At 50.7% G+C, this 22,898-nt stretch overlaps 1 protein-coding gene across 3 annotated transcripts in view; it reads right to left on the bottom strand.

Annotated features, from left to right (window-relative positions):
- Nucleotides 1-22,898, bottom strand: part of Sipa1l2 (signal induced proliferation associated 1 like 2) — an 89,293-nt gene that overhangs the window by 37,223 nt on the left and 29,172 nt on the right. For all 3 annotated transcript variants that reach the window (XM_075977690.1, XM_075977691.1, XM_075977692.1), the window contains exons 7-13: nucleotides 20,808-21,384; nucleotides 17,490-17,764; nucleotides 8,822-9,079; nucleotides 7,075-7,158; nucleotides 5,423-5,523; nucleotides 4,960-5,063; nucleotides 2,038-2,423 (exon numbers count right to left, since the gene is read on the bottom strand). In XM_075977690.1, the coding sequence (XP_075833805.1) occupies nucleotides 2,038-2,423; nucleotides 4,960-5,063; nucleotides 5,423-5,523; nucleotides 7,075-7,158; nucleotides 8,822-9,079; nucleotides 17,490-17,764; nucleotides 20,808-21,384 (1,785 nt within the window). The remainder of the gene's footprint in view (nucleotides 1-2,037; nucleotides 2,424-4,959; nucleotides 5,064-5,422; nucleotides 5,524-7,074; nucleotides 7,159-8,821; nucleotides 9,080-17,489; nucleotides 17,765-20,807; nucleotides 21,385-22,898) is intronic.

Here is a 22,898-nt window from a genome sequence, read left to right on the forward strand (position 1 = left end):
AAGTGAAATGAAACAAGGAGAGTTTAGTTACCCCGCTGGTTGTACACACAGCATTCATGGCCGCCACTGTCCTTTAGTAATGTCCAAGGGAGGGCAGGGAAAAGTTCTAGGGAAAACTCTGGCGACCACTGCTCAGGAGGCCTGTCTAGGGGCTTGCAGGCACCACTTCCTGGAGACATGCCTATTAATCCTGGGTCCTAGAAGACTGTCCCATTATGGTTTGTCCAGCCCTGCTCTGTGGCTGGGAGCTCTGAGAAGCCAGGGAGTGGCCCAGAGCCCAGTGCGAATATCAGTGGAAGCCACACTCACTGATTAAATCCCACCCACAGATACAGCAACACACGTTTCTTCTCAATCTTTGAAGGCGGAAATGTGAAATTATCAGTTTTTAAACTAAAATATAGATGTCTGTCAAGTAGGAATACAAATCTACACACAGGCATGTATCATCCATCTATCCTTAGAACACAATTCCCTGATATTTAGCTTCCCCCTCACCCCAACACTGACGGGTTGGTTGAATTCACTAGCGCCTAGAGCTATCTCATAAACAAGTCAATTAATTTTGAGACAGGATCTCACTAAAATGTTCAAGATCACCTTTAACTGACTATATATATGTCCCAGGCTAGCCTTGACTAACCTGTGCTGTGATTATAGGCCCCTACCATCAGGGATTATAGGCCCTCACCACCAGGGATTATAGGCCCTTACCACCAGGGATTATAGGCCCCCACCATCAGGGATTATAGGCCCTCACCACCAGGGATTATAGGCCCCTACCATCAGGGATTATAGGCCCTTACCACCAGGGATTATAGGCCCTCACCACCAGGGATTATAGGCCCTCACCACCAGGGATTATAGGCCCCTACCACCAGGGATTATAGGCCCCTACCATCAGGGATTATAGGCCCTCACCACCAGGGATTATAGGCCCCTACCATCAGGGATTATAGGCCCTCACCACCAGGGGTTATAGGCCCCCACCATCAGGGATTATAGGCCCTCACCACCAGGGGTTATAGGCCCCCACCATTAGGGATTATAGGCCTGCACCTATAGCTGACTGGGTGCTAACTCTTCATTTAAAAATCCCAATTGGGGCCGGGCGGTGGTGGCGTGCGCCTTTAATCCCAGCACTCGGGAGGCAGAGGCAGGCGGATCTCTGTGAGTTTGAGGCCAGCCTGGTCTACAAGAGCTAGTGCCAGGACAGGCTCCAAAGCTATAGAGAAACCCGGTCTCGAAAAACAAAAAAACAAAACAAAAACAAAAAACAAAACAACAACAACAACAAAAATCCCAATTGGGGGCTGGGAAGATGGCTCAGCATTTAAGCATATTCACTGTACTTCCGGAAGATCTGAGTTTGGTTCCCAGAGCTCACACTGGATGGTTTATCAACAGTCTATCTCCAGCTCAAGAGGATCCAACCCCCTTTCCTGGCCTCTGAGGGCACTATACTACACACACAACCACACACAGAGCCAAATCCTAAATTTCGGCTGTACATAAGTGGTCACACCAGAAACCTCAAGTCTGGCCGGCCATCAGGCTTCAGGGGGCACGGATGGTCACGATGGTGTTCACAGCTTACGGGGCGGGGTGTCCCAGATGAGGCCTGACGAGGTGTCTACTACTGTGCCTTCCCTCTTCCAAGGGTCCCCAACTGTCTTTTGACAGACGCGGTAAGACGATGCTGTCCTCTATAAAAGAGGTTTAGAGTTAACCTGAGATGCAGGTGGCCTGCAGGGTGGACATGGCTGGTAGACACTGAAGATTACCCAGCTTGCAGCTCTTTATCAGAAGACATCAGTGTCACAGGCTGAGCCAGGAGAGAGAAGTGGCAATCCCTCACATTGAAAGGGAGAGTAAAATCACGGGGACAGACTAAACACGCACACCTCCACTACAGAGCTTTGGAGGCAAAACCTCCCTGTGAGGTCAGACAGTTGGGCAGCCAGCAGTACCCAGCCTCAGGCCCCGCCTTTACAGCTCCAGGCAGGAGCAGGTGCAGCGTGGCCCATGATGGCTCACCTGGAATGAGACGAGATCTCACTGAGGTCACCCATGCTGCCCTCTGCAGCACTGGTGGAGATGGCGGAGGCGTAGCCATGCAGGGTATACATCTTGGCAGCTTCATCGTCAGCTCCCGAGACATCAGCAGCGTCAGCCCACTGTTCGGCCCGGCTGTGGATCAGAGACCTGCTACCCGTCAGGTGCACGGGGCCAAGGATGGTGGCCGGCATGCATGGAGTGGTGTCGATGCCACTGTCAGTGGAAGCGCCTTTGATGTAGGTCAATCCCAGCAGCTCGGGGTCCATTAGGTCCCCTGACCCGAAATGCTTGTCGTCGCTGTTGCTGGACGTGTTACTGGAGAGAGTGTTGCTGCTGGAGTGGCTGGAGCAGCTCTTATCCCCGATCTGGAGAAGAGGTGGACAGAAGATGGCCTTTGGGTGACCCCATGCCCTCCCCAAACACTAGACTATAGCTGGGACTGAGTGCTCCTGGTACTGCCAACAGAAACATGGCTTTTCTCCACAATAGCCTTGCCATTTTAGAGTGTGTGTGTGTGTGTGTGTGTGTGTGTGTGTGTGTGTGTGTGTGAAGGTAACAGTGGTCAGCCTCCTCCTGTTTCTCAGGATGCCAGTCTCTGGCTTTCACTTGTAGCCTGCCGACTCAGCTGGCTGAGAAGCCCGGGGATCTGCCTGTGCCTGCCTCTCCAGTGCTGGCACTGCCAGGGTGCGTCACCACAGCTGGTTGGAAACAGGTGCTAAGGACCAAACTCAGGTTCTCACGTTCACACTGCAGACACTCTGTCCACTAGGCCACCTTTCTAGGCCACCAGCCTGGCCTCCTGCACAGGCCCTGCCTCCCGACCCCTCCCCCATAACTGTCATGAGCTCAGCATCCTTTCTTTGGTCAATCACAGGTGTGTAACACACGAAAATAGGTCGCACGGCACTGAGAAGGATTATATAGACTGGGAAGGATGTAAAAACTAGGTAGAGAAAGAGATCACATTTACAGCCAATTTACAGTCATTTACAGCCAATACGGCATTTCCTCTTAAAAGTTCCAATGCCAGCTCAGGTTTGGGGAAGGAGATTCGGGTTTGAGTCATGATGGTAAAACATCTGGTTAATTCCTGGAAACTTTCTGAGCTTACAGTGCCACATGGTTTCTGCTCAGAGAAGTGCTCTGAAGCCGTGATGTGCCCTGCAAACAAGCAAGTGGGCTTTGGGGGGCTAAAGCCAAATGATGTCCCAAGGAGGGAGGTTCCAGAACACACCTGTTTGAAAAACACCCAATGCTTCCAGTCCCCGAAAGACTAGCGGCAAACACAACAGGAGAGATCCCTCTGTCCACTGTGTTCAGACCAGCTGCTGTCACAGCCTGAGAACCAGCAGGGGCAGGGCTTTGGAGCCAGGACAATGGACCCTACCTGGGCATTTCCACGGAGTCTGGCCATCTCTCTTTTCCCTCCATCGTACTGAGCCCTCAGGTTTGACCCTGTCCCCTCTGACAGAAGCACTGCAGGAACTGCAGGGTGGGTGTGAGCAGACTGGGAAGTGACTCAGTGCAGGGGTTAAGGGGACTATAACGTTGGCTGCTGACAAAGGGAGGGGAGAGCGCTACCCAGAAGTCTGCACATTCCTTTCACCTGCACATTGTCAAAAGGTAGAAAGGGAAAGGCCGCTCCTCTGCACTGGGTCTCACAGAAAGCTGTTTCCAAGTCAGTCTCTTGTGGGATTTGCCTTGTAAAGGCTACCGAAGTCCATGGGTGGGCAGAGCGAGGAACGTGCAGTGGGGTGGACTGGGGCCACTGAGTACAGTCAACAGGCAGCCACGGTCACCAGGCACCTCAGTGACGTCAGCAGACACCGTGCACTGTCAGCAGGCAGCCACGGTCACCGGGCACCTCAGCGACATCAGCAGAAGGACCCGTCTCCGTTTCTATGACTGCACTATCCCATTAAGCGGGTAAATGGTTAACTAACTACACCTGGGGACAGGAGCTCAACACTATCCCCTGGGACATGGAGGCTCGGAGGGTGGATGCACATGTTGGCTTTTCCAGTAATCTGCTGCACATCCTTTCTGTGAGTTCCTTCACAAGCTGGGGAAGCGAAGGTATTCTCGTTTCCTCTCACATTAAGTATCCCATTTGGTAAATGAGGCGTGCTCAATCACTGCCACAGGTGTGCACCTACTGTGCGCTGGAAGTTCTTTATATTCTCAACCACTGCCACGGGTGTGCACCTACTGTGTGCTGGAAGTTCTTTATATTCTCAACCACTGCCACGGGTGTACACCTACTGTGCGCTGGAAGCTCTTTATATTCTCAACCACTGCCACGGGTGTGCACCTACTGTGCGCTGGAAGTTCTTTATATTCTCAACCACTGCCACGGGTGTGCACCCACTGTGCGCTGGAAGCTCTTTATATTCTCAACCACTGCCACGGGTGTGCACCTACTGTGCGCTGGAAGCTCTTTATATTCTCAACCACTGCCACGGGTGTGCACCTACTGTGTGCTGGAAGTTCTTTATATTCTCAACCACTGCCACAGGTGTGCTACCTGCCTTGCTGTGCACTGGGACATTCCCTAGAGTACTGAGCATCACATGTGGGCACACGCTGGTCAACTGTGTGCTGCTGGGGCATGACCCAGGCTCCCACGTGCTGCTGGCAAGTGTGTTACTCTACTGTGTGAGGTATATAATCCATGTTCTTGAGTAACACACACACACACACACACACACACATGCTGCCACACCGTGTGCAGGGCTGCACCTCACACTGTCAAGCATGATACCACCGTCTGCAGTCCTACTGTGTAGTGAGCTGCATCCTATGCTCTTGAGCACTGCGGACAAGCATGCTGTACCACCCACTACGTGCTGACAGACATCAGTCCTGGCTAACAGTGTGACTGGCCATATGCAAACAACTTACATGAGATAGCTTATTGGGGGAATCTTTGCAGCTTCCGTCTTTCTGCAGGGCTCTTTCCTTATAGGAGCTCAGGACTTTGGAAGGTGGGCCATGCCATTTGGTTTCTGTGACAGAAAAAAGAGTTGAACATCCAATCTCCAATGTGAGTAAGAGGAAGAAAAACGGGGCGCTAACAGATAGTTTGGAACAATCAAGTAGAATAACGACAACTTCCCAGGTCACCAATGGACAAACAGGAGCCAGGAAACCACCACCACAAAGGGATCTGTTTCTAAAGGCTTTATAACCATAGCTATCTGAAGCCACAGTACAACCACAGCCACCCACCGCACTGCCTCCTGTGCTGGGAGAATCAGCCAAGCCCTCTGCCTAGCTCCAGAGATGCTGATCAAATATGGCTGAGGAGTGAATGAGTGGGGGCAGTGGGGACCTCGGCGGCCGTTCCCCAGGGGTTCTGTGTTACCTGGAAGCCTGCCTCCGTCTATGATGTCCTCATGCTCCCTGGCTCCTTCGCACTCCACAGAGCCCGGACCCTGGTGCTCGAGTAGCAGAGGGGATGGGCACCTGCAAAGAAAGAGTCCAGCTGTTCTTTCCTGACACCACCAGCCACAGAAGACAGGGCGGCTGGCTTCTACAGGGGACAGGCACGAGATGGCTGTTGGTTCCTAAAGAGGCCATGGCTACCAATCCCTATTGGCTCTAGGCCTGAAGCCCTTCTTGGAAACAGTTCCCTGACTGGTGGAAATGCAGCATGCTGGCTGATCCCTCCAGAGCAGAAGATGCTGCTGCACTAGGGTTTAACATATAGAAGCAGCACTGCCAGGGCGGGCCGCGGCCCAGCTCTGGTGGGGCACAGGGCTGTCTGTCTTCTGACTAATGCACATGGCACTGACAGAGTTGAAACCGCTTTTCCAGGAAGGAAAATCTAGGTACAGACTCCACCCAGATGGCCTTTGCTTATGGAAACCTGCAAAAGGAAGACAAATCTTAGAAGTAAAGGAATTGAGGAGAATGTGTTTGTATTGCAATATGATTTGTATGGAGAGAATCCACACTGTCCATCTTAAACCACACAAGTGTTTTTCATTTATACAAAAACAAACCAAACACACTTGTTTAACACATAGCTTCATTTAGAAAATGTATTTGCCATTTAGCTGTGAAGAGCTCTATCATCTAAGGTGACGAGCATGTCACGTGGGAAACAGTGTCCACTTCTAAGCCCAAACTGGACAGTAGAATGCAATGCCTGGACTCAAGTTCTGCTCTGTGTCTGAGGACAGTAGCATGACTGCCTGCAGCAGGCTCTTCTACGGACAGGGGTCTTTCATCCGCACCGCTCCGAGGCCTCCACGGATGGGCGACTGTGGGCCCAGCTGCTGACCAGCACAGATGAACCAGAATCACCACAAAGGACAGCTAGGGCATGACTGTTTAGTGTGGTAACCTCAAGAGTCCCACGTAAAGTCAGTGTGTGTGTGTGTGTGCGCGCGCGTGTGTGTGTGTGTATGTGTGTGCGCCCACAGGGCCTCCAGTTGTGACCTCACTGCGGACTCCTGGGATATGATACAAACTACAAGGGCTGCTGCCATGGTGGCCTCGACTATGGATCTCCAGCCGGAAGTGAAGATGCCTCAATTATAACCTCATTTCCCTGGCTCCGAGGAGCTGTCTCTTGCTAGCAACTTAAGCGAGGGCGACTTCTGAGGGTTCCTATCCACAAGGCCTCAGGCCTTCCCTCGTGTTCAGAAGTCATTTCCATGGCACAAAGAGAGCAGGGCTTTAGAGAGCCCAGTTAATACCATGTCCACAGAAATGGAGTCTCCTAGCTGGACGTGGAGGCACACACCTGTCATCCCAGCCCGAGAGGCTGACATAGGTGGACTGCCACATGTTACAAACCGCTTGGGCTACAGTGCAAGACTGATTCAAGCAAAAGAAACGGCATCTCCTAGCCTGGACCTAGAGCTTACTACAGTGCCTGATACTCTCACAGGTATCCTTCCTGTAAGAGTAGCCTTCCCTCAAACCCCACACAGGGAATGCTTTTGAATGAGTCCTAGGCAGAGGCACCGGCTCCCTTTGGGGAGACAGAAAAGCCGGAAGGAGCCATACCCATCGTAGCCCACTTGTGGTCTCCAGGGTCCACTCCCACCAGGTCCTGGGTCGCTGGACGATGACTGGTTGCTGGGAGAGCTTCTGCAAGGGAGGAAAGAATAGCAGCTGGGTTAGGACATTGCCAGTCCCAGTCAAACCCACCTGTCTGACCTGAGCTGGTTACAAACAAATTTGCTTTGCTCATGACAAAGAGCCAATCACATTACAATGTGAAACGGAACCAATCACAGATTGGTAATCTTGGAGTTGGGATGCCCCAAGATTTATGACCAGCAACCCATCACAGGAAGGGCTGTGTAAAGATGAAGGCACAACGACAGCTCCAGAGGACAAAACCAGGGACGCGGCTGGAGGATACAGTCAGGAGAGCAGCATCCACACCTGTTACAAGGAGCTTAATGCCAGCCACTTCTGGGTCAGCAGAGAACAAAGCTGGAGTTTAGCAAAACCACTGATTTTCACATAACTACCAAATGTAATTTTACAACTCTTTTTTCCAAATATTTGTGAAAACTCACTTGATAGGGTTAATGCTAGCCAGGACTCCCTCTGGAACTGGGTCATTCTGGTTTCCTCTGTAATTCTTGAAACCCTACTTAATCAAGGGACGTTCTGTGACACCTGCTCAGGTGAGACCGGCCGTGGGCCTTGCACGGCAGCCCCTGTGCCTTAGAGCACGGAGGGTGGGCCACAGCCTGTGATTCTCAAGTAACGAGGCTTGCAGCCCAGATGACTTAATTAATGTTAAAAGACTCTGACACTTCCTCACTTCCTGGGAGAACAAATTAGAGGAGGCAGGAAGGGCTACACATTTTGTTAATTCTGGTAAATATATCTGTAAGTTAACGGTGTGCCATGTCTGGTTCTAAGCCTCTCACTGACACTGATCTGGTCAGTCCTTGGAAGGGCATGCCAGTGACTGCATCCTTCTCGTTACCAGAGAGGCCCAGGGGACAGTGTATCAGGTAAGCAAGACCCTGGCTACCAGTGTGTGCTACCAGCGTGTGGCACCCAGTGTACAGGCCAGAGCCCAGCAGGGGTCAGCTGTCCAGGGTAAAGACACACACCTCTAGGTCACATGGAAGTTGACGATAAGCGTTACAGATGGAATTCATTGTTTTGCTCTCAAACACAATTCTCATCAGCTTCTCATGCTGCTGAATTTAACTTTAAAAGGTGCAGTCTTCCACTGAAACAGCTACTATTGAGCCAGCCCGTTAGCAGGCTGCTAACTTCAGTTGCTCAAGAGGCTGAAGCGGGAAGATGGCAGATCTAGGGCCTGAGCAGGCTACAGGGTGAGTTAAAGCTAGTCTCAGCAACCCAGGAGACCCTATCATTAGACTCGTTTGGATTCCGCTCACTTGGCCGGCGGTGAGAGAGAAGTGCACACCTGAAGGCCTGCAGCCCTGCAGTGGGAAGTCCCTGTTCATGTTGTGTTTGCTTATCCAAACATGCTCAGGGGTTCCTAGAGGCGCACTGGTAATAGCTCCAGGATATCTGGAGGGCCTGCCACCACAGAGGGCAAAGACCTGGAGAAGGTGACAGCCAGCGGCCCGGGTGGACGGAGGGCACAAACCTGGAGAAGGTGACAGCCAGGGGCCCGGGTGGGCGGAGGGCACCTGATGCTGCATCAGGAAAAGGCTGGACTCCCTTGAGTGCCGCTGTGTCTGAGGATACCTGGCTGCCCTGCTGGCCCAAAGCTCACAATGAGCCACCGTAGGACTCAGGAAGGTGTGGGTGTTACCTGGTGCCATCAGGCAGCTTCCTATCGAAGGATGTGCTCCGGGGGATGGCGGCCTGGGCCTGCTGGAGCAGTGGCTGACACTGTAGACGGTCAGGTGTGCCTGGCACAGGCGAGGCTCTGGAAACTGGCTGTAGGGCTGGGGTGGGCACACGGTGCCACGTGGTGTTCCTCCTGAAAGGTGTCTTGTATTCGCAGGGTGTGCCCTCGCTGTCCAGCTTGTACTCCACCATGGGGATCCGGCAGAGCTCTGAACAGCCCCTGTTGAGTTGAGAAAAGATGGTGAGAAAGAAGCTTACTGGGGGACCCCAGGAAAAGCCTGCACATGGCTGAGCAGGTTCTTCCTGCAAGCCTACTTAACTGGGAGTCACCTAACACCTACCCTACCCATGGCAATAAATATCTCTAGATGCTCAAAACTGTTCAGCTGCAGTTTGGATAACAGTCACAGACTGAGACTCTAAAAGGTTCATTGTGGCTTTCTTCTCTCTGCCAACATACCACTAGGCTGGCTGGGGTAGGAAGTGCTGCACAGTGGACTATGACAGCCCTTTGGATGCTGTGGGCTATTGTTGTTAGGTGTTTTGAAAGCCCTCTGTGCTCCTCCAAGTGCTGCCTACTGTCACTAGGCATCAAAGTCCAGAGATGCTGCACACCTGCTCAGGATGACACAGCAGGGTCATGGCCAGACCCAGGGGCTACAAATGTTGTCCACAGAGCTAGACACAAACACAAGACACTGTTCACCAGGGCCCAGGCATCAGGGTGAATCGCCCCGTTGGCCATGCTGGTCCAGCAGTCAGTATGTGGAGGCACTGCCTCTCTCTAGATAGTCGGCGTAAAATCCCAATGCAGCCTTTGAAGGAGCTGCTCCAGAACACACTCCAGTGCTGGTGCTGGAGTAAAGCACTGCCGAAGAACAGCAGGAGCTGAGCACCAGCCAGGACATGCAGAGGGAGAACCACCATGCCCTGGCCCTGTGCAGCCCAGGGACTCAGCCAAGAGCTGCTGGTGTGGCCGACCGACAGTGTGAATGTGGAGGCTGAAGACGCAGGGCTGCTTAGAAAGCAGGGTCCATGCAAAGTTCATCCCCAAGCCCTGAGGTCCAGGGGGCAGAGGGCAGCCAGGAAGCAAGCATGGGGATCTTTGATGTTCTGCAGAAACACAGGGACTGGAGTGGATGGCAGTGAAGAGAGGGGATCAGAGACTCAGCCTTACTGCCCCTTACCCAAATCCAGCCTGTCCCCATAGGCTGAATGAGGGCCATTTTCACCAGGAAGGCGACAGATGCCAGTCCCTGGAGAAGTTCCCTGACCAGCCAAGGCTCAGAGAGCAAGTAGGAGCCTCTGATACTGACAAACACGATAATTAGGTCTTAAACTTAAAAAAAAAATGTCTGGCCAGACAGTGGAATGGTAAACTGAGGCACTCTCCCAAAGAACTTAGGAGGGAGAGATGTGAGAAAATTCAGGGTGATTCCAAAATACCCATCTCTCACCAAAAAGGAAGGGGGAGGGAAAGGCCAGAAATTAGTAAGAAATACAAACAGAAAAACACAGAACTAAAAGACACCTGGACTGGAAGCCCCCAGGGCATGAAGTACAATGAATGGAGAAAGAGCCAACTACACAGACATCCTTGGGGAATCCGACCCTGGGTCAAAGGCATGACCTGAAGGACCATGGTGAAAACCTGGGGGGGGGGGAGCGCTGGCCAGGGCTCGGCTCTCTATGGTCCTGCTGGTAGGTACAAAGGGTAGTAATTCAAGGAAGGCTTCTGATTAAAATCCTGGCTGGAAATCATTTCTAGTCACTAGATCTTTATGCTGGGCCTAGAGAGAACTGCCAACAAGAATGGCTTCGGGAAACTGAGTCCTGATGGTTGCCCTGGAGGAGCAGCACGGGGGTGGGGTGGGCTGGGGGGATACTTCAGAAGACACCCCATGTTGTCCTCAGCAGCAGAGACTCTGAGCACCAGGACACTTCATGCCTCGCTTTCTAACTCCATCTCCTTCCCCAAAGCTAACTTTGCTTCTTAACTTAGTTTATACAACTCTGGATTTTCTGTTTGACAGTCAAATACTTCAGTTCAGATTTACACTGGATTGTGCTGCTGTACTCTGAGTAAAATCTGAGGAAACATTACAATTTTTTACCAAAGGACTTTAGTCTATGAGTGCTTTTGTATGGAGATTCGACACTTCCAGGACTGCCCCTTCTTCTACACGGCCAGTGGTCCAACTGGAAATCACGAAATGGGACAGTCCTCTGTTTGTTCATGCGTTCATTTGAAAAACAATACTGATCTCTGAACTCAGCACAGCAGACATCTGGGATAGTTTCGCCCTGCACAAACGTTGCTTGTTGACCAACTTACCCACCCTGAGATGCTCTCACTGTTCCCTGCTAACACTGGGCCCCGACTCTGCTGTCTTACACAACTGCTGCACTATTTTTGTTATCCAGTAAAAATTGTTGCTTTGCTTAGCAGAACTCTGTTTTAAATAGCCCAAATGTGCACACGAAGAACTGTGTAAGGAAGGCTGGATAGACCGGAGGCCCTGCAGGGTGAAGAGGAGGCTGTCCTGTTAACAACACAAGTGATCAGCAATTTCTGGCACCAATTTGTTGAGAGTTATGAATGAATGAACCAACAAACAACTGCACGAATGGACAACTAAACAAATGAAGGAGTGAATGGATGGACGAACTGCTGCAGGCAATTCCCCAAAGGTTCTGAAACTTCATGCTCTTACTTTAGAGAAAGGGTGTGATCGTTACACTGGAAAAACATGCCAGGACTCTGAGCATGTGCCAGATGGCCAGGTGGCCACTACAGCCTCAAGTCCTGAACTGTTTCTACGTTTCGTATAAAAATTCAGCAGAGGGTTAGTAAGACAAGAGTAGACACAATACCTATCTATAGAAATAGATTCATCTCTCTCTCTCTCTCTCTCTCTCTCTCTCTCTCTCTCACACACACACACACACACACACACACACACACACACATATATACAGAATACCAGGCCATTAAAATAAAATTTTCTTTCTGTTCCTCATTTCCTATCTTTCCTGCTTCCTGTACTTGGGCAATCAGGCAGCAGGAGACAGAAGCTTGGGACAGGAGCCTTAATTTATAGAACTCTGCGAGCAATCATTTTGACTGGAGATGACCCATGGAAATCTCTGCTGTCCTGCATCACATGGAAATGTGGACTCATGTCAACAAAACACAAAGAGCCAGATGTACGGTTTGGAGTTTCATTTCCATTTTTATTGGACATGTTTACTAAATTCGCTAGCAATGTGTGACAAGCCATGCAGGATTCTGGTGAGTCATTACTTCTCTTAGAAAGCAGCCTTTGATGGATGCCTTTTCCCTAAAATGCCTTTGACAGAATGTCACCTTTGAAGGTTAGGTCTAGGGCCTCCCATTTGAAAAATAGAAAAAGATTCTTAAAAAAAAACAACAAACGTGTGTGTGTGTGTGTGTGTGTGTGTGTGTGTGTGTGTGTGAATGTGTGTGTATGCATGTGTGTGAATGTGGGTGGGTGCCGCACTGCCCATATGAAGGTCACAGACACCTTGGGTGTCTAGTCTCACCTTCCACCTTGAGAGAGGATCTCCGGCTCACTACTGCACACACCAGGCTAGCTGGCCCATGAGTTTTGGAGATTTTTCTGCCTCTATTTCCCACCTTGCTATAGGTATACTGGGCTTACAAGCGAACCAGGGCTGGCTGGCTTCATGTGGATTCTAGGGATCCAAACTCAGTCAGGTCCTCAGGCTTCCTGGCAAACCCTTTATCCCCTGAGCATTTCCTCCAGTCAGAAAGGCCTTAATAAGGCAGCTAGGGCAAGGGCAGCACTTGCCTGGTAGCCTGGGCAGCCCTTTCCTCTGCCCATTTCCATTTGAAGAGAGATATTCCCATGTTGCCCCAGGCCACTCATTCCCGACCTGCATGAATTTACTGGAGGGTCTCAGCCCCAGCCTGAGCTCCTTTAACAAGCCCCACCCCCAGCCTGAGCTCCTTAAACAAGCCCCACCCCCAGCCTGAGCTCCTTTAACAAGCCCCACCCCCAGCCTGAGCTCCTTTAACAAGCCCCACCCCCAGCCTGAGCTCCTTAAACAAGCCCCACCCCCAGCCTGAGCTCCTTTAACAAGCCCCACCCCCAGCCTGAGCTTTTTTAACAAGTCCCACCCCCAGCCTGAGCTCCTTTAACAAGCCCCACCCCCAGCCTGAGCTAATTAAACAAGCCCCACCCCCAGCCTGAGATCCTTTAACAAGCCCCACCCCCAGCCTGAGCTCCTTTAACAAGCCCCACCCCCAGCCTGAGCTAATTAAACAAGCCCCACCCCCTGCCTGAGCTCCTTTAACAAGCCCCACCCCCAGCCCCACCAAGAATTCAAAAAGTGGCTCTGCTTTCCTTTCAACTGGGGAGTGGGGACAGCTAGACTGTCCTCAAAGCTGGGTCAAAACGGGACTTCAAAACACTCACGGCTTTTGATGCTACACAAACACCTTCCCTACAGACAGCCATGACCCAAGGATAACCAGGAGTGCCCATTACCCCACAGGCCTCCCAGGCTGAGGGCGGAAGCAGATGGGCTCTGGGGCAAACGGTTTTGTTACCAACTGAGACTCCAGAGTGGACGGAAGCGTTGATGAGGGCTAAGACTCCTTGGAATTAGTTTGGCTATTTCTGCCTTCCTCATGAACTTGCACCAAAGACAACTTCTCTTGAAAAACCACACAGATGTGTGCGCATGCACATAACTGTTCATTTAAATTACTGTTTTTTTCTCCCTGACAGACTCTGAGAGCCAATTTCTGAAGAAGACGGAGGTAATTTTCCACCCCACAAATCAACAGCGCCGTCAGAGCCCCAGGCAGGTCCTTGTGTACTTAACTACGGAGCCAGCGTAAGCTGCCCTTTCAACAGTTTTCAGTTTTATTGTAAAGATTTATTTTATTACTTGTTGGCGTGCATGTGTATGTGTGTGTATGCATGTGTATGCACGTGTATAACAAGGCACGTGTGCATTCGGACACCAGGGATGGCCATAGAGGGCAGGCTCCCTTGGGTCATAGAGGCAGGGCAATGGGGAGTGTTAGGAATATTCTTAAGATGAGCCTCTCCAAGGACACAAATAATTTCCATCAGACAGGATTAGACCAAATCAATGCCTGTGTTTACTTACAGCACTCGGGGTGGCCAGGAAAGCACGGGTGGGGGGAGCCCACACAAAACCCGAAAACCACCTGTTCCTTTTTTTGGGCAGCAGCCTAAATCGCCTGTGGGAGTGGTCCTGACCCTCCCTGACGAGAGGTCAGCGTTTGGTGGGCTTTCCTGGAGGGGGAATCCAAGGCAATTTGGAGGCGAACCAAGGAAATTCCCAGGGGGAGCGGGCTTCCAAAGATGGGTGCCGGGCGTTGCAGTGAGCAGTCAAATGTGGGTGCTGGAGACAACACTCAAGTCTCCCGGGGGCAAGCAGGTGCTCTTAACTGCCTGACCAGCTATCTCTCCAGGCCCAAGTTTTTCAGATTTGAAAGTGTCAAAGCATGGCTATAATTTGAGCACTTAAGAGGCTAAGGAGAGAAGACGGAGAGTTTAAGGCCAGCCTGAGCTACTATGTAGTGGGGACTCTCTGCTGCCCACCCCCGGCGCTCCACGAAAGCCAAACCTAATTAAACTCAATATAACAATGAGAAGAGCCAAGGGCTACCTATTTCCCCTTTAGCATCTCTTCTATGGTTTCCTAAAATGTCACATAAGGCAGGCTAGCAGTGAGAAACCTGTGGGCTGCAGAGGTGGAAGGACTCCTGTCAGCTCAAGGCCAGCTGGGCTCAGAACTAGGGGCTGGGAATGCGGTTTGGCGCTTGTCTAGCATTCTCCAGGTCCTGGATTCGAGCCCCAGCAGCACATGCACACAGGTACATGTGTGCAACACATATGCTCTCTTTCCAATAGTGCCAACAGTCCAGGGCCTGACTGTGCAGGAACATGGCTGTAACAGAAGAACAGCACTGCCTGCACCCTCCACAGCTAGGAGCTAGGGGGATAGAAGAGACGGGAACGCAGTAAATACTGCGACCATGGCCCGCACACAGCGGAAGTGAAAATGGATCAGGAAGAATGAAAACACGAACTTTAAAAAGGCTCAGAGTCAGATCCACACAGGAGGAGGAAACTATAGAGAATCCTGCTCGATGTGTGCAGGGCTTAGACCTCTAGAACCTTCTCCAGAGGTGAGAGCAGAAGGGGACTGCACTCTAAGAAGGGACTATGTGCTTGGGGAGGGACAGCCTCAAAGGCAAAGGCTCTGAACAAATATCCTGGCTATTTTCAATTGCATTTTAAACAAAGAATTAATTATAGGCGGATCCAGGCAGATAAGAAAGTCTCGCAGAGGAAAAACACGCTCTTGAGGAAAAGACAGCAGCAAAACATTCACACTGGAGTCCTGTTTATTTGTTCTGGCTGAGAAACAATTCAGTATTCCTTAGGAAATTCTATTCTTTGAATTTGTATGATTGAAATACCAGGCATAATGAAAATGTTACTATTTTTATTATCTAACATTCTTGAAAGCTCTGAGAGTTTCTTGCAGAGCAAAAGCAGACTAAACCTAGATAAAGCCTGGAAACCATTTTCTCAGTTCTGCAGTAGCCAGTCTCATGGACAGGGAAGGCCTGACCCTCAGCAGGAGTCACACCTGTGAGTTCCCCCATAGACTGGCTTAATTCTGAGGAAGATGTCAGCTTACAGGATCCTTGAGCTTCAAGGAAGGCCAGAGGAAGACATGCTCACGGCCAATCTGCTTCTTACTCCTGTCAAATAGTTTTTTATCTTTCTTTGTATGGACTTAAGTACGGCTCCTGGGGGTCCCTTGACTTGGGGAGGGGCGGACCGTGACACAGATAGGTCTAATGGGCAACACTGGGCAAGGTGGGGCTATAAGAAACCTCTTGTGGGGTTTTACAGGGCTAGGCCTTTAACACTAAGAGGGATTTCAGCTCTTTAACCCTTTAGTTTACAAACATATTGGGCAAATATAGGAAACATGGCCTTTGAAAGTCTAGGGGTGGAGTCCACGCCAAGTATGCACAAGGCCCCTGCTGGTTCCATCCCCAGCATCACATCAGGCCGGGAGCAAACGCTAAATCTAATCAGACTTTACAGTTTACAAACTCAGGCGAGACCAAGAGGACACACGGGTGGTTTGTTTTCTAAAAGATCGCCATTTAGGGCCGAGCTCCCCAGAAGGTCAGCCATTAGAGCCACCTGTGGTTAATTAAACTGAATTAATTAAAATGGAAAGACTCAACCACACTTCAAGTGTGTGACAGCTGCATGTGGCCCGGCCATGGCACAGATGCAACCAGGCATGTGCTACTGGGAGAACGGAGAAAGGATGCCCTTCTGTCACGAGTCCAGAAGGCGCATACAGTCACCTTACTGTCTGCAGAAGAAAGTTCCTTTAGATACGACAGGAACTGGAGTGAATTGAAAGCTGCGCCCCTTCCCCCAACTCAAATGCAGAAGGAACAATAATTATGCTAGAGTTCCGAATGCTTTGGAGATCATGTTACTCAACCTTTCTAAAAACCACACAGGCCATGCTGCAGATGTGGAAACGACTTTAGGAATCTCTGTCCCCATGAACATGCAGTAGAGCCCGAGGCTCGGTCTCTCCATCCTCCCAGAAGGTAAACTTCAGAATCTGCCTCATGACTACCTGAATGGGGACAGACGCTGCATGGGAAATATGGGTGCCAGAGCCCCACCATACCCCCAACATGGGCTGTGGTCGGCAGGGAGCACAGTCTGAACTAGTGTCTTCTGCCCTATGATCTGACTGGCAGTCAAACTTGACTTGAACCATGACCTTGTCATCCTCACATGTACACTAAAAGAACCACACACATAGACACACACATGCACGTTCACAAAAACATGTGCGTGCATGCTCACACATTCACATACGTGTATACACGCACGCGCACACACCCGCACACGGCTAATGTTTTAAATACATTTACAATTCCCAGCAGTCCTTGCTGGAGGTGCATGTGGTTTGCAGGCCACAGGTCAGACACACTCATGAGTGTTTCCTTCAGGCTAACACCATGACTGTCTGTCAGCAGCAGCAGCAGCAGCAGACAGACTACTTCCCACTTTCCCTCGGGTCCCTCCCACCACCTGTACACCTCTGGGCCTTCTAGTGCAGTTGCCCCGCCTCCGGTTTTTCAGGACAGGTTACAAGGATTCCCTGAATCCACTTGACACCTCTGAAGCTTCACCTTGAGGACATCATGGCTTCCAGGGTCTACCTGCTGTCCCGCGTTCCTTCAGACTGGGGCCTGTTAGTCATCCCAATCTGAGGTGTGTGGGCTGTGAAGGCTGTGCTGTGCACACTCAAGTCCCCGTAGGCCAGGCGGGTCAAATAGACCCTTCCCCTGGTCTGTGGTGACTGGATTTCACACTGAGACACGCTGTGGAGAGCCACAGCCTGTCGGTGACCGCACACCACCTGCCATCTGAAGCTCTTTAACCACTGCACTCGGGGCTCTTGTGGTCCACAGAGACACCCGACTGGCTCTGAGGATCCTACAGGCAGGCAGGAATGTATCTGGTGGTAGAGCACACTGCCCCGTGCACACTTACCTGCGGGGAGAGCCATCCTCATGGGGGTGTATGATAACCACCTTCACAGTCACCGATGTCCGCAGTAGGTCAATCATCTGCTCGTGGGTCAGGGTGGCCACGGCCACCTTACAGATCTCCACGAGACGGCTCCCTTGGCGAAGGCCCGCCTTCCAGGCAAAGCCGAAAGGTTCTACATCGGCAACAATCCCTTCAAAGTTCACATGGAAGCCAAGCTGGCCCAGTCCGTTCCTCCTCAGGGTCATTTCCACAGTTTCACAGCCTCTCGTCACTATCTAAGGGGGAGGGAGGCTGTTAGACAGGTTTGACCTTTCCCCCTGGCTACCATGGAACCCTAATGGGGACCCACACACAATTGTCTAAGTGAGCCCCTCCCCCCTGCTCTATTCCCATTCACCTCCCTGTCCCTCCAAATGATTTGAGAGCAGCGAAAGCATCATGACCACGAATGGCCTGGCAGGCAGCCTGGCCCATGAGACATGCTGTGCACACGCTGTGACATGCCTTCACCCCCCCCCCAGCCACCAGGACTCAGAAGCACTGAGTTCTCCTCTTCTAGATGTGCTGTACCGAGAGAAGGAATGGCGTGAGCCACCGATCTCTCAGTCTCAGCCACCAAACTCTACGGCCTATCAGATAACTCAAAAGAAAGCAACACAATGTGCCCAAAGTACTTGTGATCTCACAGTCAGTGAGTGCCCGTGCTCAGGAAAGACTAGACTGCGAGGAAACCCTTAACGGCTCTTCATGCACTGGCCCGAAGACTTTCTAGTCTGTCCAGTCAGGCCTCCTGGGAGTGATCACCCATGTCCACCTGGTACCAAGGGCCCTTTTGATCAACGTGGGGCTTGAGGTGGCAGAGGGGCCCTGCAGCCACCTTTCCTTCTCTCGACTGTGCCCTGGATGCTAAAGGCCACCCCAGGCAGCTCCAGTGACACTCCCCTGGAAGACTAGGAGTCAACACAGCAGCCCAAGAAGAACATGAGGGAGCCAGTTCAGTGGCTTGTGCCGCAGCAAGTGAGGTAATTAGTCATGGTAACCCTCTGAGGCACTGAAGAAATGTGGCTTGCAACGCCATGAAAGGAGAACATGGCTCATTAAACATCATTTGAAGATGATGACATCATTTTTTGTGGGAAACTTCAAGTTGGGAGGTATCATCCCCATCCCCAACGCCCTGGGGGCAGTGTATGGAGTTTCAGGTCAGTAAACTCCGTTTCCAGGAACCTGGCTCTGAACACACACATTCCTGTTAACGAGCCCCGTGGCTGTGAGCACAGCTGGGAGCTGTGGCTTGCTCCCTGCATCAGCATCTGGCCTAGGTTTCCATGGCTACGGAAGTGCACACGCTGCCAGTTGGCTTCTCCCAGACCAGCACAATGCGGGGGACTCAGCAGAAAGGGAACACTGTGTCAGTCAGGAGTGAAGCTCCCAAAAGCTCATGTTTTCAGCCACCTGAACTAATTCCAAGCTGTTAACAGAGCAATTCCAGGTGTCCAACCTCGACAGACATTTTCTTTACTTCTTCAACTTTGTTCTAAGCAGCCCTAACAGACGGTATCTAGCGTGCCTGCGTGCTGGCAGACGTGAATGCAAGCGCCACCTGACATTCACTGAGGTATGGACTGAAGAGCACCGGCTGGGCCTTGTTTCTGACCTCCTCTCCTTCACTATCGTATTTATTATCTCCTGCTTTCAGACTTCCCTGAAGTCAGTCCAGGGACTCGGTGTTTCTGGAGTGCCCCATAATACTAATGCACTCTCAATAATGCTGGGAAACCCACATACCTGGGGTCAGCTATGTAATTCCTGGGGCCCACTGGACAACACAAATGAAGGTCTCTACTCGAAATCTATTATGAAGTTGAATGTGTGACGGGGGACCTCTATCAAGCATGGCCCTTCTCAGGATGTCTTTCCAGGACTCGGGCGTCATACCCAAGGTCCCTCTGGGAGTGAGCTCTCCTCCCCTCCTGCATCCACAACACACAGTTCTGGCTGTATTCAGTGTCAACGGCAACAGTGAGTGCACCACCTACAAGAAAGCGGTGTCCCTGCCACCTGGCACGATGGTCTTCGGGAGACACGGTCTGCGGTGACTATACCCGACCAATGCTGACCGACTTTACTCTCATACTGCTCTTCCTATAATAAAAGAGGAACTCACCCTCTGTGGGAAGGAAGGGCAGGAAGTGCTATCCACCCTTTTTAATGAGTCTCAGCTGACTATATAATACACCCTCCTTGGGAAAGGAGTTAATAATCAGATGTTTTATGGCCAAAACATGCTTTCTTCTTATATTACAGCAAGCAATCCAAACAGCAAATTTATTGCTATTGCTCTGCTGCACACACCCAAAGATAATCTGGATTTTGCTTGTTAAAGCTGGGAGCAAAAATGTGACTATTTCAGGTGCACACACTTGTAATCCCAGCACTTGGGAGGCTGAGGCAAGAGGATCTCAAGTTTGAAGCTGGCCTGGAAGCTCCAGCTTGAGTTACATGGCAAGACCCCGCACCCTTATTTTTTTTTTAAGACAGGGTTTCTCGGGCTGGAGAGATGGCTCAGTGGTTAAGAGCATTGCCTGCTCTTCCAAAGGTCCTGAGTTCAATTCCCGGCAACCACATGGTGGCTCACAACCATCTGTAATGAGGTCTGATGCCCTCTTCTGGGCTACAGACATACATACAGACAGACTATTGTATACATAATTAATAAATAAATAAATTTAAAAAAAAGACAGGGTTTCTCTGTAGCTTTGGGGCCTGTCCTGGAACTAGCTCTTGTATAGTAGGCTGGCTCAAACTCACAGAGGTCTGCCTGCCTCTGCCTCCCAAGTGCTGGGATTAAAGGCGTGCACCACCGCCCGGCGACTGAGTTTTTCTTATTGTGCTTGTGCGGCTGGCTTCTTTACCACTGTGGCTGGTTACTGACTCTCAATAAAAAAAACCAACCAGTGCCTGGGCATGCGGCTCAGTGGTGGAGTGCTCGGAGTGCTCACCTACCAGGCAGGAGACCCTGGGTGTGACCTCCAGCACCAGTTAAACTGGATGTGGAGGTCACAGCTGTAACCAGAGCTCTCCAACTGGAGGAGACAGGTGGAGCGGAAGTTCAAGGTCACTTTTGCTACCCGGTGAGTTCAAAACTGGCCTGAATAAGAGAGACCTTATCTCAAAAGAAAACCAATCAACCAACTAAACGGACCAAGAACTCAGCCCTCACTGGAATAGCAGCTGGATGCCCAAGCCGTGAAGTCAGTGCAGCCCACTGGGATTGTGAGATTGGAGCACGGGCAGTGGGACACAGGCCATACTCACTACGAGCCGTTGCACTATCTCCCGGATGTCTTCGGAGCGGTTGTCCACTGAGGACAGCAGGATGCACTCTCCCCGTTCATAGAAGACTTTAATGCTCACCAACCCCGAAGTCCAGCCAATCACATCCCTGCAGGAACAGTTAAACACGACATTCTTGGAGTCCTTCTCGATCAACATGATGAACTCATTAGAGATCCCAAGCAGACACTCAATGTCCGCTGATTGGCCGAAGTCCCGTGCCACCACATGCCACATGATGGCCCCGATGCTGAAGAGGTGTGCGTCCTTCCTCGGCTTTACTCGCTCCTTCTTCTTTGCACCCAAGGTGATGAAGCTGAATTTCGCAGAAGTGTCCACCGTGGCGGTTGTGACAAAGTTCTCGGCCAAGTCCTTCAAGTATTCTTGCCTTGTTCGAGTAGCCATGGCCCGGAATTTTTCTGACTTATGGGCTGCATTTTCTGCATTGATTACTTTGGCTAAAAGGAAGTCCCGGAACACAGCTGACTTTGGAAAAGTTACACCTTTGGGGATTGGGGGACCAAAGGAAGGAACATCCTTTGACCTGGAAACGCCAACACTGAGGAAGAAAGAAAAATGAAAAGAGATAAGTCATGGCTCTTCCTTCTTTAAGGTGGCAGGTCCCATATTTAACAGAGGTTAGCCCATCTGTTTACACAGGTTAGCCCATCTGTTTACACAGATTAGCCCATCTGTTTATATAGGTTAGCCCATCTGTTTACAAAGGTTAGCCCATCTGTTTACATAGGTTAGCCCATCTGTTTACATAGGTTAGCCCATCTGTTTACAAAGGTTAGCCCATCTGTTTACATAGGTTAGCCCATCTGTTTACATAGGTTAGCCCATCTGTTTACACAGGTTAGCCCATCTGTTTACACAGATTAGCCCATCTGTTTACATAGTTAGCCCATCTGTTTACATAGGTTAGCCCATCTGTTTACACAGGTTAGCCCATCTGTTTACATAGGTTAGCCCTTCTGTTTACAAAGGTTAGCCCATCTGTTTACATAGGTTAGCCCATCTGTTTATATAGGTTAGCCCATCTGTTTACGAAGGTTAGCCCATCTGTTTACATAGGTTAGCCCATCTGTTTACATAGGTTAGCCCATCTGTTTTGCAGACTGTTATTATTCTAATTTTGAGAAGATCAATGGACCTGATGGGGTACTGTCAAAAATTTGAGGTTCTCTGCTGGCTTTCATTTGAATCAAATCAGTAACTATTAAATTAGTGGCTACACTCTGATTTCTTAAAAGCCAATGACTCTGAGAAGAACTGAAATATTTCATTGTCTATACAGAAAAACAATGTGAAGAGCTATGCTCCACAAAAAAATGTAGGCTGCCTTAGAAAAATATCTGTCCCGTAGTAACTCAATTAGCATCAAGAAAAATTGAAAAGAAAAAGATGATAGCTGTCTCCAGTGAATTCTGTGCTAACAAGTCATCCCGGAGCGGAACAGAAGACAGGACTCGATGGAAGAATAGAGGCTGCAAGGGTCACAGACACCTGCTGTGGTTGGAATGGAAAATGTCCTCACGGGCCCATGTGTTCAAATACTCGGTACCCAGCTAGTGGGACTGTTCAGGGAAGTCGTGGGACCTGGGGGATGTGGAGCACAGCTGGTAGATACCCACTACCTTGTCATACCTCCCTGGCTAAGGCCGATGGAAACTGAGCCACAGGAAGTCCCAACCCTGAGAGCGCTCATCAGCTGTACTGTCACAGCAACAAGTGACCAAAAATAGCATTCAGTAAAAACAGCACCAAAACCAATAAAGCTGTAGACCTGGCCTATTGCTGAGGAAGGTTCCAGAAACCCCTGAAGATGCGATGTCCGTGTTTGCACCAATACCACCCACTTTAAGCACAGTGCTTATACAGAACAAGTGACATATTTTCTCAGCTGCCGTCCCTTCCTTAACATAGGTCAGTAGTCTAGCTAGGCCAAAGGCGCATCCACAGCCATCCCGTGAGGAAAGCCTAATCTCACCGGGGGCCAGAGATTCAGTAGGCAAAGCCAGTGAGGGGGCCAGGCCACAGTGCTCAGACTGGGGTCCTGCCTCGGGGGGT

The sequence above is a fragment of the Microtus pennsylvanicus genome, chromosome 6 (assembly GCF_037038515.1).
Source record: "Microtus pennsylvanicus isolate mMicPen1 chromosome 6, mMicPen1.hap1, whole genome shotgun sequence".
Classification (NCBI taxonomy): Eukaryota; Metazoa; Chordata; class Mammalia; order Rodentia; family Cricetidae; genus Microtus; species Microtus pennsylvanicus.